The sequence below is a fragment of the Tenrec ecaudatus genome, chromosome 3 (genome assembly GCF_050624435.1).
Source record: "Tenrec ecaudatus isolate mTenEca1 chromosome 3, mTenEca1.hap1, whole genome shotgun sequence".
Classification (NCBI taxonomy): Eukaryota; Metazoa; Chordata; class Mammalia; order Afrosoricida; family Tenrecidae; genus Tenrec; species Tenrec ecaudatus.
Window position 1 is genome coordinate 66,777,444 of NC_134532.1, and position 17,194 is coordinate 66,794,637.

A 17,194-nucleotide genomic window follows, 5' to 3' on the forward strand; every position below is an offset into this window, starting at 1 on the left:
GTGGGCCGTGCGGCGTGGAGTCTTGCCTCCCGCGGGCCAATGAGAAGGGCCCGGGAGGGCGGGCTGGAAACCTGAACTTTATCTGGACATGTGACCCGCTTTTAAAAGGGCCGGCCCTCCAGCTGGCCCACTCCCCCTCCGGGTTCTCGCCCGCCCTCTCTCCGTCGGCGCCTGCGTCCCCTCCCTCTTTCGCCCGCCCAGGCCCCGGCCTTGGCCCTGCCCCCTCCTCTCCGCCCCTTGGTGCCCGGGGTGTCATTGGACCGGGGAGAAGCAAGCCAACTTCAGGCTGCTCTGAGGAAGCCCGTACAGTCACCTGGGTGCAAGAACGTTGCTGCCTTAGGCTCTCCCGCTGCAGGGAGAGCGGCACTCGCTGGCCTGGATGTGGTTGGGTTTAGGGGGGGCTCCGCAGCTGGGGTGTCGCGGCGGTGACAAGAGCTGCAACAGGTAGACGCCCAGAGAAGGACCCCGGCCGAGGCAGGTGTGTAGGGGCGCGCGGCAGGGCGCCGCTCGTCCGCCCGGCGTGCGGCCGCGGCTCGGGCGCTTGCCCTTTGCAGGGAGAAGGGGCTGCGTGATCCCGAGGCACCGTGGGTATGGTGCTGGGTGCTTGTTGTTTTCTTTGGGTTTTCCACTTTCCCCCTCCTTTGGCTGCCCGAGGACTATTTTTGGAAAGTTTGACCACTTGGGATAAATGCCCCCTGACGAGCAGTTTTGAACCGCCTTTGGCGGTGGGAGGTCTGCACCCTTCCCTCTACCTAAAGATGAAATTTGGGTAGTTTACCCTGTACAATTTTGAAAGGGCGTTTGAATAATATTTCTTTCCTCTGTGAATTGCGGAAGCTCCCAAATCTCAGCCAAAGGTGTAGCTGAATAAGGGCAGTTGAAGGAGATACAGATCCTAACAGAGTCCATGTGGCGGGGGCTCTGGGGACTTGCTTTTTTCCAGGTCCGTAGTAGTCAAACTCCAGCGGGAGGCTAGGAGTTCGGTGGCATCGCTTGGAATTCTAAGGGCAGGGAAGAAGGGGATGCAGCTTCTTCGGGTGGCAGACTTAAACTACTACTGAATTTCGGTGCGTGACTTTCTACCTCATTTACGCAGATCAAGTTTAACCCCGGGTTGTTTCTGTTATCATCAATTTAAGTTTCTATTATAACATTGGGCAACTTTTGGTGGCGGATGAGTTTGGAGAATGCTGAATGTCAGATCCACCTCCTTTATGCCTTTTGGCACTTTGCATTGCCATTTTTCTAGGTGCTGTCAATGATGGTATTGCCTTAGTAGAAGCTTTAACGTTGGTCTCCATCTGCGAAGTCTCGCTATGAAGTTTCAATTTTTGTTTGTTTGACATCGTGGCATGCGCTCATCAAAAGTCTTGAGGAGAGAAGTAAATAACTAAATAAAGGAGCTTTTTCCTTTAAGGTAGACATAATTTTGTTTGGGATTTTGGAAGGATCATGTGCTCAGTGCCTTAGGTGAGTGAATAGAAATCAGTTCTAACTGGTTCTCCTGCCCTCTGAAGTGACCTTGGGCAGGTTTCTATCATTTACTTCATCTGTAAAAGAGGGAAACAACATAATTGTTCTTTGGTGGAGGTGGCAGAAAAAGTTACATACAGGGAACTTTTTACTAGTATGTAAGCTTACTGATGGTTGGGAAATTCTTAAGGAGGGCCAGTCTTCAGGGGACCACATCATAGTGAAAAGAACTGTCCAAAAGGATGCATTTAAAATGGGTCTGTGTTGAAAAGGGCCAGTCACAGTGAAAGTGTTTTCTTGTAAAATACAATCCCGGAAAGAATCTGTGCTAATATCCAGAGAGAAGATGACTATCTTTCAAAAAAGGGCAATTAAATGCAGAATGTAAAAGAGCAAATTTTCTTTAGGTTTTCCTTGGCAAAAATTGTGCTGGAGAACACATTTACATGGCTTAAAATGGTACTTTTTACTCTTCTTTTGAAACTTGTTTTACATTTTTGGGCGAGGTCATTTGCGTGCAAATTAAAGGTTGAGAGTCTCCTATAATTCCATTGTGAGGGAGACGCGTTGGGTTTTATGTATGTGAGATATACTTTAGCAACAAATGCTTTCCTTTCCCTTTGGGGCATTCCGCTCTATGAGGATCATTTCACCGCTCGTGTTTTCAGTATCCACTTGGGCGTTCAGGTTGATTGAAACTCTGCTCAAGCCATGGTCATTAAGCCAGTTCTAAAAAGGCAAACCTGGCTTTCCTGGACAACATAGGAAATAAACTCCCAACCTGTTCCAGTGGGTTTTTTTAAGAGCAGACAGATCAAAACAATGGAGTTCAGCTTAAAATATTTCCAGTAATCTCCTTTTTTAAAAAAAGCAGGATCTTAAAAAATATGTATTTGCAGTGGTCGCCCAGCAGATGCTGGATGCACTCCTCTATCTTGTTTGTTCTCAAGTTTCATTTCCTTGGTTGAGAGGTGTATTACGTTGGTAGATGAGTAATTTAAACACAAGTGATGTCTATTTCAGCAAAGCTGTTTGCAGATTCTCTAATGATAGTCCTGTCAATAATGTGGTGAAATACAGGCTGTATTATGTTATACTTAAAGAGTTCAAGGCCAGCCAAACAGGACTTAGAAAGTTGTGATCTCTCCCATGATGTTACCTGATAAGAAGCTTCCTTGTATAGTGCTTTAAGGCTGTCCTTGGTGCCTGCCATCTCTGATGTAGCTTTTCTCCAGTTTGTCACCCTCCCAAATCTGGGGTAGGGCTCTTGAGTTAGGACAGAACAATGGAAAGTGCCTCTCAGGATATTAGAAGGTATGCTGTGAAAAAAGAATTCTGGGATAACTTATTTAGGGAATACTAAGTATTAAAAACAAATGTTTTCTGCCAAGTAGAACTTGGGGGGAGGGGGGATTAGTATGCAAATTCACACCAAAGGCAGAGAAGTGGACTTAAAAACAAAACAAAATAGCCCAATAAGGCTATCTCCTCAAAGGGCAGTTCGGAGGATGGATTTCTGACTGTGTCCTGGGTAGGGATTCTCTCCCCAGTAATTCCCCTGATTTAGACTTAGAGCCAGGAGACCAGAGAGACTGGTTGCCTTGGACCAGGGACAGGAGCTGTGAAAGTAGGGAGAATTGTGCCTGCAGGTCTTTGAGAAGGGTGTCTTGGCAGGGAAACTTCCGGGTATTTTGAGTAGAAAATGATGCAAAGACCAAGAATGTGGAATTCTGAAGAGGAGTGATAGCTATTTTTGAACACATTGAACATGGCTTTTTGTGTGATATGTGTGAATTTAACCTGAAACAACCATATCACATACATAATTTTTAAAAAACCTATATGAAAGAATGTGTGTCCATTCATAGTTGATATAGGAGAACAGAATATTCTCAAGCAGAAGGTACTTTTCAGCTCATGGAAGGGTCAGTATTAGAAGGGTAGGCCCTGTTTCGCCCTTTCCCAACTCTTTTTTTCTTCCAAACTGATATTTTTTATTTGAATTACTAAATAATCTGTACGATGTAAAGAACTAAAAGAAAACTCAATCCTCAAGCTGCACCACTGAAGGATTCTGTGAGGAAAACATATTGCTTGATACAGGACGTATCATAAGTATATGGAAGGACTATACAGTCACTTTCAAAAAGAATTGCTCAATATTCAACCATTTCAGAAGGTAGCACATGATCAGTAACAGATAGCACAGAAGGAAGAAATCAAGATGGCACTGAGGGTCCTAGTAAAACACAAGACTCCAGGAATTGACAGAATATCAGTTGAGATTATTTAACCAATGTAATGCTGAAAGTGCTCACTTATCTATGCAAGAAATTTGGAAGACATCCACCCAGTCACCATCCTGGATGAGATCCATCCCCATTTGTGTTCATTTCAAAGAGAGGTGATTCAACCAAATGGTGAAAATTTTGAGCAATATCAGCAATATCCACGCAAGTAAAGTTTTGCTGAAGATTGTTTGAAAATGGTTGCAGCAGTATATCCAGAGGAAACTCGGGAATTCAGAAAAGGGTGTGGAACAAGGCATTTCGTAGCTAATGTCCAATGGATCTTGACTGAAGCAGAGTGTTCTAGACAGATGTTTACGTGTGTATTATTGAGGATGCAAAGACATTTGACTGTATAGATCCCAATAGATTATAGATGGCATTGTGAAGAATGGCAATTCCGGGACACCTCATTGGGCTCAGAGGAATTTGTATATAGGCCAAGCGGTAGGAGTTAAGCCGAACAACAGGCTAGTTCATGGTCCAAAATCCAGAAAGGCAGGTGTCAAGGACGGATCCTCTCAGTACCCATATTCCTTCTGTATTTTGCAATTAATCTGAGAAATTGCTTTATATGAAGAAGAACATGGCATCAGGATCGGAGGAAGACTCATTCAGAACCTGTGATGTGCAAATAACACAACCTTGCATGCTGACAGTGACAAGCACTTGTAGCACTTACCGATGAATATCCAAGACTAATGCCTTCGATATGAATTGCATTTCAACAACAAAGAAAACAAGGAGACTCAAAAGTTTACCAATGAACAGCATCATGTTAAACAGAGAAAAGATTGAAATCAAGCTGTTCCGCCATCAACACCCGTGGAAGCAGCAGTCCAGGAATCCAGAGACATTGCATTGGGGAATCGCCTGCAAAAGACTTCTGGAGCGCGTTGCAAAGATATCGCTTGCAGAATAATGTAGACCTGTCCCAAGCCCTGGTGTCTTAAGTGGCCACATTTGCATGCAAAAGCTGGGCAGTGACTAAAGCAGACCGAAAGAGAATTGTTGGGATGCCTTTGAATTACAGTGTTGGCAAATAATATTGCATGTATCATGGACTGCCAGAGGAGGAACAAATCCTTGTTGGAAAAGGTATAGTCGGGTGCCCCTGAGAACTAACAAGGATGATGCAACTGCAACAGGTAGGTTGGACATGCTGTCAAGAAGAACCGGTCCCTGAAGAAGGATATCGCGTTCAATAAAGTCGAGGGTCGGCATAAGAGGAAGGCCCTCACTGAGCTGGATTGGCACAGCGACTCCAACAACGGCCGTCCATTTAGCTCTGATTGTGAGAATGGTGCAAGACCGTGTCGCTATGCATTGGAAACAGCTGACAATAATAGCAATACCTCAGCCTTTTCATTTATTGTTCACCTTTTGTGAATGATTCGTATTTTTTCATTCATAGGATCACTCTCACTGCCATTAAAAGGTGCTGACTCGCAGTCACCCTGTAGAACAAGGTAGAATGGCCTCCGTGGGTTTCCAAGCCTGCAACTTTACGGGCCTAGAAAGCCTCATCTTTCTTCCCTGGAGTGACTGGTGATGTTAAAGTGCTGACTTTACAGTTACCAGGACAACATGGCGTAGCCACCAGGGCTCCTATTGCTAGGATAGTATTGTTTTAAGTAAAAGAATGTTGTTTAATTGGTAGATTTTTAATATTACCCATTTGTTCAGTTTTGATTCTAATAGTTGTTGTTTTTTTTCTTAAAATGACATGACAGTCTCTCCTTTTGGGATACAGTAGTGGAATTTATTATGCTTCTACTTTCCTGTAACTTAACATCTAGTGTAGAAAATGGAAATAAAAGGTAAGTGCACTACCTGAGCAATTTGAGTGACTCATCACCTGTAACTTTGCACTAGCTGATGGTAGTTTACTTACCAGAACCATGGAAGGATTGTCCTGTGTTGCTTAGTGTACGTTCTGTAGCAAAAGGATGGGCGAGCATGTCTTTTTTTCAGTGAGAGAAAGCAGGGCGAATGTAGGGAGTGGGTGGCAGAGCGAATCTAAAGCAATGCTCGTGTACAGTACTGCGGAACCCAGCATCTCTGAGCTCAGGACCTTAACTTATTTGGGTCATAGATTGTTTATGGGCTTCAAAAGATTTGATAAATTTGCATATATAGATTTGGTGGCTTATATAAATGTATATAAATGAAATTTTACTGAGAATTAGCTGATTTTCTTTCACATAGGTGTGTATATGTGTGTTTATAATGAATGTACACACATACATACAAATGTGAATACATGTTTGGAGCAGTAGTTCTCAGCAAGGGGTGTTTTTCTCCCCTCTTCCCACTCCCCAGGGGCATTTGCCAATGCTTGGAGAGATTTTTTATTATTGCGATTGAGGATGGGGGGACCGCTGGCATCTAGTAGGCAGAAGCTAAGGATGATGCTAGACACCATAAGATGCATAGAATAGGTTCCCAACATACAGAATTATCACCCACAAATGTCAGTCTTGCTGAACTGGTATCGAGAGAAGCCAAATTCTAGCTCTTCCACTTATGGGCTGTGCACCCTGAGACTTGGTTTCTCCAGTTGTATCATCTGAATACTAGTTATACCGAACTTATAAGGTACAAGTTATGTAAGGATCAAATAAGTTAATATACCTATGCTGTGTGTAATAGAATATGGAATCGTGTACTATATAATGATTTTCTAGTTACAGGATTATTATAATTATTACTCGGTCCAGGAAATAATTTCCTACCTAGAGTCAATGACTATGGCTGTCCATCTCAGTTGATACTGTGGGGCCCCCAACTGTGTTTGTTGTGTTTATCACAAAAGTTTCAGTGACTATGGATAGACCCAAATGCTGTAAGCACTTGGGACAGGTTTGTTGAAATAACCAATGCTTGAATTATGGGGACCTATCTAGAACTTCCACCATAATTGTAGTCTTGGGAGTGAAATAAGTCTCTCTCTTAGGAATCTTTTTAGCAGGGATCCTGAGGGTCAGAGCCCATGTCCAAGTCTTTGGCAGTTCACTGAAACACAGAGGAGTGGGATCTTGGCATTCTTGTTGATCATAGTACCTCTCTGAGCTGGGGCCCATTCTCACCCATCCATTTTGTAGCTGACGCTAAATTATTGTCATCACTAAACCAGTGTAGGAAAGTCTTCTTACTTTAAAGAGAATCCTCAAATATTATTTTGTCTGTGATGGTTTCCTCAATACATTTATATTTAGAAGCGGTAACGTGAATTGCATCTACCTAATTGTTTTAAATAAAATCATATATAGATGTGGAAGTCAGCTTCCACATGATCCAGAGACTCCAAAAGCTTTGGCTACAGACTTTGTTACTTAGCTGTCTCTGTGTCCTTGGGCATTTTCACCTGCGATGCTATGTCCTCAGTTTCCTCTGATATCAATTGATAAAGGATGACCTTAGGTAGTTCATAAACTTAAAATTTGTAAATATTCCCTGTGAACGCTAAAGGGTAGATTATAACAGAGGTGTACCTTGTTTTCTAAGCTACGATTACTTCCGCTTTTCTGGCTTAAAGTCTTAGAAAGTAGCAGTTTCAAGTATAAGTAGAAAGACTGCTTATCATAAGTAGAGCATATCTTTTCCAACTTAGTAAATGCCCCTTTAGGGCGTCGTTTTTAGAGTAATGTTATCATCACTGACTCTGATTTAATTTTTTAATACACATTTATTTGTTAGAGATGGAGACCAAAGGATACCCCAGCCTGCCTGAAGGTCTAGATATGGAAAGACAGTGGGGTCAAGTTTCTCAGACTGTGGAGCGCTCTTCCCTGAGACCTGCTGAGCGGAACGATGCGAATCACTACATGGAGATCGTCAACGTGAGCTGTGTTTCCGGTGCTATTCCAAACAACACTACTCAAGGAAGCAGCAAAGAAAAACATGAACTCCTCCCTTGCCGGCAGCAGGAGAATACTCATGCTGGAACCCTCGCATCTGATATTAAAACCGAGTTGGAATCTAAGGAACTCTCAGCCACTGTCGCCGAGTCCATGGGTCTGTACATGGATTCCATCCGCGATGCCGATTACGCCTTTGATCAGCAGAACCCACAAGGAAGCATGAGCCCCGCGAAAATTTATCAAAACGTTGAACAGCTGGTGAAATTCTACAGAGAAAACGGCCACCGGCCGTCCGCGCTCAGCAGCCTGGCCAGGCCTCTGGCGCCCTTCCTGTCCGAGCCCGGGAGCTGCGTGAACAGCGGCGGGGGTGCCATGCGGGCCATGGTCAAAAGCCCCATCCTGGGCCACGAGAAGAGCCCGTCGGTCCGCAGCCCTCTCAGCAGGGCCTCGTCCGTGTGCAGCCCTGCCGGGGTCAACTCGGTGTCCTCCACCACCACCAGCTTCGGCAGCTTCGCAGTGCACAGCCCCGTGCCCCAGGGAGCCCCGCCCACGTGCTCCCCCAGCGTGGAGAACCGAGGGTCCAGGTCGCACAGCCCCGCGCACGCCAGCAACGTGGGCTCTCCGCTGGCCAGCCCCTTGAGTAGCATGAAGTCCCCCGTTTCCAGCCCGCCGAGCCACGGCAGCGTCAAGTCTCCGGTGTCCAGCCCTGGCCACGTCGCTCTGCGCTCCTCCGTGTCCAGCCCTGCAAACATCCACAACTCCAGGTGCTCTGTCTCCAGCCCTTCCAACACACACAACCGCTCCACGCTCTCCAGCCCGGCGGCCAGCACCGTGGGCTCCATCTGCAGCCCCGTGCCCAGCGCCTTCAGCTACGCGCCCGCGGGCACCCCGGCGGGCTCCGGTGCCCCTCGGGACGTGGCGCCCAGCCCTGACACGCACGAGAGGGCTGCTCCGGATGTCCCTTTCCCTAAGACGGAGCAAGTGGAGAGCGCCATCGCAAATGGCGGCTCTGCCCAGCTCAGCATTGTCCAGTACATCAAGCCAGAACCAGATGGCGCTTTCAGTAGCTCCTGCCTAGGAGGAAACAGCAAACTCAACGCAGACTCCCCGTTTTCTGTGCCCATAAAGCAAGAATCCAGCAAGCATTCCTGTTCAGGGACCTCCTTTAAAGGGAATCCAACAGTAAACCCGTTTCCATTTATGGACGGCTCATACTTCTCCTTCATGGATGATAAAGACTATTACTCTCTATCGGGAATCCTAGGGCCACCCGTGCCGGGCTTCGATGGCAACTGTGAAGGCGGTGGCTTCTCCATGGGGATTAAGCAAGAACCAGATGACGGGAGCTATTACCCCGAGACCAGCATCCCGTCATCCGCCATTGTTGGCGTGAATTCAGGTGGACAGTCCTTTCACTACAGGATTGGTGCTCAAGGTACAATATCTTTGTCCCGATCTCCTAGAGACCAATCTTTCCAACACCTGAGCTCCTTTCCTCCTGTCGGCACTTTAGTGGAGTCGTGGAAATCACATGGCGACCTGCCATCACGAAGAAGCGATGGCTACCCAGTCCTAGAATACATTCCAGAAAACGTATCAAGGTAAGCTGGCCTCTTCTTTCTTGAGAAACCGTGACTGTTTGATAAGCATGCTCTCCTGAAAAAATGTCAAACGTGCGACCCTTTTTTAGGTGGTCCATTGAAACACATGTCAACTCCCTGTGTCATTTTTGCTCTTAGGCTGGGCGCTTAGCGCTTCTTCCCACCCTCTTGCTCATTAGTGTAATGTTAGTAATGTTTTTCAAAGGAGAGGAACAAAAATTTAAAAATTCCTTGGAAGATTTTGTGTTGACTTTGAAGAGGTGTGTATCGCTGTCCCCTCCTTTGTATTGCCTGGTTTTGTTCTGTCAAAAATGTTTATTTCCACTGCCCGTTCTATTTAGCAGGCCAGTGCTAGATTTAAAAAAAACACACAAACCAATTTTAAAAGCAGTTTTCTGGTTCATAACTTGCTTTAAATTAGAATCTTTGTGGTTTTAGTCCCCCCTCCCCCCCTTTGGCTTTCTTTATTAACCACTTTCTTTATTAACCACTTCATTGGTTGTGAAATATAAAACTAAATCTCAAATCTGCTACCCACAAGCCACTCCCGCCACCTTCCCCATGCTTTCCTTGGTAGGTTAATTCTATGAAAGTTGTGGTTTTCTATACAAACAAAACATTTCCCTAACTGTTGAAGGTTTTTAAAGACTCGGCACATCTACGGTTACTCAGTGGAGAGATCGCGCTTTCTTACTTCTCTGCAGAGTGAAATATGTTGCTGTAGCTTTGAGTTGGTGTCTTTACAACTTTTCAGATCTGCACAGCAAATCATACTTTATTAGTAACTGTAAGACATGCCGCCTTTCCTGGTAGCTAGCACAGGGTGTCTGTTTAGAGAATAACAAGGAAGAGCTTTGAGAAGGACTGTCCAGGGCGGCTCTAAGTTATACAAGGAATTGTATTGGACTTTGCTTCAGTATTGCTTTATTACATGGTTGTGATACATGATTCCTTTATTGAATGTAGAAAAAGAAGTTTCTCAGATAGAGCTCATTCCTTTGGCATCTAGGAAGATGTGGATGTTTTCTTTCTTTCCCTATAAATTTATTTTGTGCAAAATATCCCCATCCCTTTAGCAAAACATAGGTTTGTATGTATTCCTATATCTTCCCCGCCCCCTTTCCTTTACAGACAAAACCCCAAAACTGTAACCCATACATTCTTCCTGTTCCTGGCCATTGACTGAAGCCTTGCTCTTCTTACTTTTATGGAAGCAAATACTTTTACAAGTGATAAAATTCTTGTAGTTTTCTGTAATATCAACATTTGATTATATTCTGCTGTCTCTAGCTCTTAAATTCTAAACGCTTAACAGAAGTTATGAGGTGGAAGAATTCCATCAGAACCAAACTTACCAAGTGTTTTGTGGGTATTGCCTGCTTTTGCTTTTAGAGAAGCAAAGCTTTGGCAGGTAGGTATTTTTGTAAGCCATGCTTTGAAGGGAGTTAGAGCCAGGCTGCCCTGGTTCAAACCCCAACTCTGTGACTTACATGCTCTATGCATATCTCTTCACCTCCTTGGTTTTAGGCTTTTGTCATCTGTGAAAAGGGGTTTCAGTAATACCCATCCCAAAGGCCATATCAATGAGTTAATTTCTGGGAATAACTTCGACTGCCATCTGGCACGTAGTCTGCGTTACAAATGTTTAGCTCTTGCTGTTGGGTGTTGTCATGATCTTTACATTTCTCTTAGTTTTCTTTTTCATCTTTATATATAAAATTGCACAAAATCTTTTAAAGGAATATAACAGATGCAGATAAAATAAGTTTCCCCAATTATATCTTGTGACTAAATTTGACTCTGATTTTTGCTTTTGTCTGTAGTTAGGCATCGTAAATTTGCTGCAACAATTCTCCTTGTGCTTTTTCATACTTCTGGTTGAGATATTAGAGATTCGGAAGCTAAAACCATGTTTGTTCCTGTGTTTGTCTCTTTGCACTGTTTTTATGGTGTTGTTTATACCGGACTCGTGAAGGGTCCCTCCTGGTGGTCTGTGGCCCATACCGTAAGACCCATTTCTCTCAATCAGTCACATTGAGTCTACTCTACACCTGTAGGTTGACATGTATAATTTGTCTGGCGGGTCCCTTTGAGTATTCTACAATTTTATCTTTGATCTCATTGTCCGAGGGGTTTTATTATGCTTACATAATATATATGCCAGTTAACTTTTTCAAAAACTTCAATACCCAAGTAATATTATTTGAAGTATCTTATAGATTAACAATTCATTATATTTTCCTCACTAATATTACTCAAACACATTTCTTAAAATTATTTTCAGCATAAAGACTTATGGAGCTGAACATATTTGAATATATTCTCCTTGTGTTCAATGTACGTGTTTATAATACTCAATTTAAATGTATTCAAACTTTGTCATTGGCATCTGTTAGACCAAAACGCAACTTTTTTTTTTGGTCTTGCTTCTTAGTTTATTATAGTGATTGTCCATTTCAGGAAAATGTTGAACACATTAATTTAAAAGACTTAAAAAGATCAAAGCAATATTATAGCCTTGATAGTATCCTTCATCTTTCGATTGAATCCTAAATACAGTTTTCTACTAGATCTCAGGTTGCGAAATGGGTATTCTTGAGGCCTTTCCAGAAATATCATGTGGGCCCAAGATCACTTCGAACTTTAGATACGCCAGTGGATGTTAGCGCTGTAGATCATGGCTTCTGACGCCACGCGGCAAGTAACCGTTCCGAAACTACTCCCTGTGAACTTTCAATGTACTATCAAAGAGATACATCTAAAGTTAACTGAAAAAACTATTAACTCGCTCTGTTCTTTTCCAACAACTATTTCTGTAAAAGCAGATTTTCTTCTTTTTTTAAACGCAAAGATATCACATATAGATAAGAGAGAGACTCCAGCTGTCACCTGTTAAGTGTAACAATGGAGAGGCTTGCAAAAATGTAAAACCATGCCATTCTGCTTACTAAACTTTGTTGTTTTGGGAAATCCAGGGATTTTTCAACCCCCATCAATGCATATTTAGGTTAAGACGTAATAATTAAATCTCTTTATGATATTTAAGAATAAGTATTAATAATTTAGTTTTAATTTCGCATATGGGAAATAAGTATCTCAGAAGTATGTTTTCAGAGTGAAAGGCCTTCTGAGGCCAAAAAGCCAAGAACCACTGGACTGTCACTACCCGATCATCTTTGTAGTTCAGTGAAGAGAGTGTATTCGTTACTTTACCCGCACTGAATATCACCCATGGCCACTGGAGCCTTACTAAACACTGGGGCAAACCTGCTAAGTGCCTGGCTAGGCTACTAACCACAGGGCAGGCTATTTGAATCCCCTCCAAGTGGCTCAGAAGACTACCCTGGTGAGTTGTCTCTGGAAGGACACAGTGTCGAAAACCGTGTAGAACACAGTTCTAGTCTGACAGACATGGCGTGTCCATGACTAGGAATGGACTCAAGGGCAGCTGTCCTCCCCCCCCCCCCCCCCCCGTCATCCCATCATGAATATTACGCCGAGGAGGAAAGCATGTGAGGTGTCTTCCAATCAAAGATTATTCTCAGTCTCCCCCAGAGTAATTTCCCAAGCAGGTATAAATGAGTAATATCGGTGAGGTATGCGTTGTTCCCATCTCCAGCTGCAAGCATTCGGTGAGCGTGGCGACAAAAGTTGACTGTTAATCATTTCCCATGAATGGATTGCCCGAGTGCCAAATCGTAAAGGAAATTACGACCGGGCTCCACTGAAAGCCCGTAGGATGGACGCTGGACCTTGCTGGGTCATTTAGATTGGCGTTCCCCTGTCATCTTGGACACAAAAACTGTGACCTTCCTTGAGTGAGTCACATTTCTCTCTGCCTCATTAAAAAAAAAAATCTTTTTCATTTTGAAAGTGAGTTGAACTAAATGCTTTCAAAGGGCTGTCATTAAAACTAGTGAGCTGCCATGAGTCATACATGTTAAGGTTTATAATAGAAGGTCTGTTCACATGGTTTCTAACCTGGTTCCAGGTATGTTTTTGTCACAAATCGAATTCTGTAGTTCCAGGGTAGTCTAGATAGGAAAATGTCAAAAGGGCAATCACAGTGAAGAGAGGTAACCTATCATTTTACTTTGACAATCTGAACTTTTTTTTTTTAAATGAAGAATTTTTCCTTTGGAAATTCTGACACTGACGATGAATTCCTTATTCTCTGTATTTACCCTTTTCCTTGTGGAAATGATAGTCCTGTTGTCACAACATTGAATGTTTATGGAGATAGTCACTTTGATAGCATCCTAGCACAGTCCTGGTTTGCCTTGGCCCTTTGAGTATAAAGTTCACAGTCCCACAGTCATGTTCGGGTAAGTTCAGGAGAAGCTCACTGCCATCCAGTCGATGCTGACAACACCCAGTGACCCTGTTGGACAGGGGAAAGCTGCTCCTGCGACTTCCCAACACTGTCCCTGTCCACTGGAGCAGGGAGCCCCATCCTTCTCCACCAGACAAGCCGGCATTTATTCCATTACGAAGGGGGCTTCAGAAAGTGCACGCAAAATTGGAAGTAGAAGGTCCTGGAATGTTCCCATGAACTTCTGGAAGCCCCCTCACATGTGCTGCAGGTCTTTTCCGGGACAGAAGGAAACAGTTTAGTACATAACTTAGTTATTTTTCTCTTTTTCCAGGAGCTTGTTCAAATCGCTTGTATAATAAACCCAAAGCCTCAGACTCAGTGGAGTTTGTTTTACTGCGTTTGCCCTGTTTTTTAGGAAGCTTTCTCAGGAAGCCATTGGAGTGTGAATGCCGCTATGTAATGCAAAGTGTGAGAGAATGTGGGTTTTGTGGGAGTGTGTGTACATGCCTGAGTATTGATGCTGACTGTAATAAATACGTTCATTACTGCATTGCTTCGGTCATTTGAATAGGCAAACATGGGCTCTCCATGATTTTCCCTGATACTTGTTCATAATATTTGTGATTTTGAACTTGCTAATTTGGCTAGAATATCTCCAGGTTAGTATTTTAAATACTATTTTTAGAAACGATCTTAAAGTGTGACTTTCTTCTCCTGATGACTCATTCATTTGGGGTATATCTGGGGAGAATATTCCTGGGGGTAAGTGGAAAAAAAATGGTTAGTGATCTAAAATTAAAATATACAAGCTGCTATGAGGATTGTACTTTTAAAAATGAATTTTGTTTTCAACATCACAAATATCTTAGGTTTATATGCCAGTATGAAGACCTCTTATCAAGTAAAAAATAAATATCCTTCAAAACTGTTTACTTAATGCTTAAAAGTAAAGTTGAGATTAAAAACTATGTTTTCTGTTAGATAAGCTAGAATTATTCAATTTAAGCCAACTTCTATTACTACTGTGATTCTAAAATTAGGCCTTGGATGTGAATTTATCAAAGAATCCGTGCGTTTTGTATTATTAAAATTCCAGGTGGGTCCAACAACAACAACTCAGGCCTGCTGCTAACTAATTTATTGTATAAATTCATTTACTAAATCCAAGTTGAGATTAAAATATTGGATACTTGAATGCATTTAAATAGATCATTAATTGTGTATTTTTGTGGACTGTACTCCACAATGTATTGTAAGAACCCTGGAAATATAAATGTGTTCCATGGGTAGGGTTTTCATATTAAACTCTAGGACTTGTGGTTTTAAATTTGCCAAAGGTAGGCTTTTGTTTTCCATTAATTATTTTATTTTGTACAATCTTTATATAATAAAGGAATAAATGGTGGTGGGGGGCTATAACTGTTGAGTTCATTCCAACTCCTAGCAATGCTTGCTGCCCAGTAGAGGAGAGAGGCTTCATAGCTCTGACCTCTGTGGAAGCAGATTGGCACGCCTTTATCCCACATGGCAGCCCGTGAACTTGAACTGCAGACTCTTCAAGTCGCAGTGTTGCTTAACAAGTGCACCACTAGGTCTCTTTAGTAAGGTAATAGTGAGCCTAAAATATAACAATATTTGAGCACATGTTACTTAATTGATGTTCCAAAAAAATTCTGGGTTGTTAATAATATGGCTGGGGCCAAAAGTCATTGTAGAAAAAAAGTAGAAATGACTTTCCTTTTATGCTAGAAATAGAAAACCGTGGACTAAGAAAGGAAACCAGAGAAACAAAAAGTAATTTGAATACTTACAAAGTTAATACCCCAGGGAGATAAAACTGGCAATCTGGACTCATGACTGTGGCTACGACTAAATGACTGATGAAAACTTCAGTAGCATGCAACTTCACCTGAGGTATTGCTAGCTGCTGAGACCGATGTATAAAGAGTGCACTGTGAAACAGAATGAAGTGATAGGCAAAACTGACTTTGGTGGTGGTAACAAGGTGAGGTTATATGGGCAAGTCGTAGGCACTGGGACGATGGGGAGTTGTTTGAGTTGGTGTTTGTACTTGGTCTTGTGGAGCTACTGGTAGGGACTGTGGTTCCTACCTGGTGGAGGGAGCTTTGTGAGCAAAATCAGAGAGATGGTTGGAAAACTGAGTGTGGTTCAGCCCTCTGGTGGGAAGTATTGGTGGAAAGACAACCTGGAAGAAGTCAGTTGGACCTAGAAGGGAGCTGAAGTTGAAGGTCACATAATGAAATTTGTGCGTAGTTTTGGTAATCTGCCCTCTAGAACACCTCCGTTGGGAAGTGGTTGTTGGGTAGATTAGAGCCTTGTTTAAAAGTTGCCGTGAGAGTTGGGAAGAAAGGACAAGGCTATATCAGGGGCCATGGACGAAGGGTACAAAGGAGTTGCTTTTCAAATTGAAATTTTACTTTTAAATGATCACAAACGTACCAAAAGTCCAATGCAAAGATCTCCTCTGAACAAGGACATCCTGCCTCAGAGCCACAACACAACCACTAAAACAAGGCATTAACATGGACAGGTCAGTGGCATCTAGTCATTAGCCCGCATGCTGGCTTTGTCCTTTGCCCCGAATGTCTTTATGACAAAAGGACCCCGTTCAGGATTGTGTGTTGTGCCGAGTGGTTCTGTGGTATAATTGTTGTTAGTCTGAAATAGTTGCTCTGTCTTCCCTAATTGTTTTTGACCTGGTTTCTGAGGAGGAAAGGGTTCATTCATTCTCTTGTAGTTAGTCCTCAGGTTGCGTTTTTCAGATGTCCTCTCCAGACTTGATTCAGGTGGCACAGCCAGTGGGACGGTCGCAGGTGACCCTGCATTCTTGTCTTTATGACTTGTTATCTGGCGTATGTTTCAGTTTGAACCACTTCTACTCTCTCTCATCCTTTGATTCAGGTGATGGCTGACAGGTTTTCCACCGTAAAGTTGTTCTTTTACCTTCCCAATTAAGAGAGTAAGTTGGTAATACAAACTTAAGAGAGTAAGAGAGGCAATACAAAATTGCATAAACACTCTGCTCTTCAACAAACTTTGCTCATCCTCTTGTTTACTTAGCATCTGTATGGCCTCATGCTTTCTGTTCTATGCAGTTGGATAAAGCCTGTTCCTGTCCTTATTTTGATCTTTAAAATAGCCTGAGCTAGCCATCGTGAGCTTGTTTACTCTGATTTTTTCCATGTCCCTCTGTTATGCCTCCCTTGAACTCGTCCTTGCTTTAGCCCCAACTCATCATGTTGTTTTGGTAGCACATTATCTTCTTTGATATGTTTATTTTTTATTTATTATTAATTGGGGGTTAATACATATATCATTCCATAGTTCAGTCACATCAAGCAGTATTGTACAATTGCTACCACAGTCAGATCCCAAACATTCCTTTGCTTCCTGGACACCTTGACATCAGCTCCCTTTTACCCACACACACCCCTACTGTACTCCCCTATCCCAACTCCAAAACCCTTATTCTACTTGCTGTCCCTATAGGTTCCCCAGTCCTGGGTTTCATATCTTGTCCCTAAGTTAGAATGTGGAGGGTCATCGTGCTTCAGTTGTAGAATTGTGGCCTTCCATGCTAGAGACCTGGACTTGATTCCTGGCCATTGCACCTGATGTCCAACCAGTACCCAT

The 17,194-nt window shown here is 43.0% G+C and overlaps 1 protein-coding gene across 2 annotated transcripts in view; it reads left to right on the forward strand.

The window, feature by feature from the left end:
• The first annotated feature begins 229 nt into the window (after positions 1-229).
• The window catches only part of NR3C2 (nuclear receptor subfamily 3 group C member 2), a 376,709-nt gene continuing 359,744 nt past the window's right edge, over positions 230-17,194 (forward strand). The window contains exons 1-2 of one of the 2 annotated variants that reach the window (XM_075543712.1): positions 230-478; positions 7,461-9,225. In XM_075543712.1, the coding sequence (XP_075399827.1) occupies positions 7,463-9,225 (1,763 nt within the window). In that variant the 5' untranslated portion in view covers positions 230-478; positions 7,461-7,462. Of the gene's footprint in view, positions 479-945; positions 1,068-7,460; positions 9,226-17,194 lie in introns of those variants that run through there. The other variant, XM_075543713.1, reaches the window with a different exon arrangement.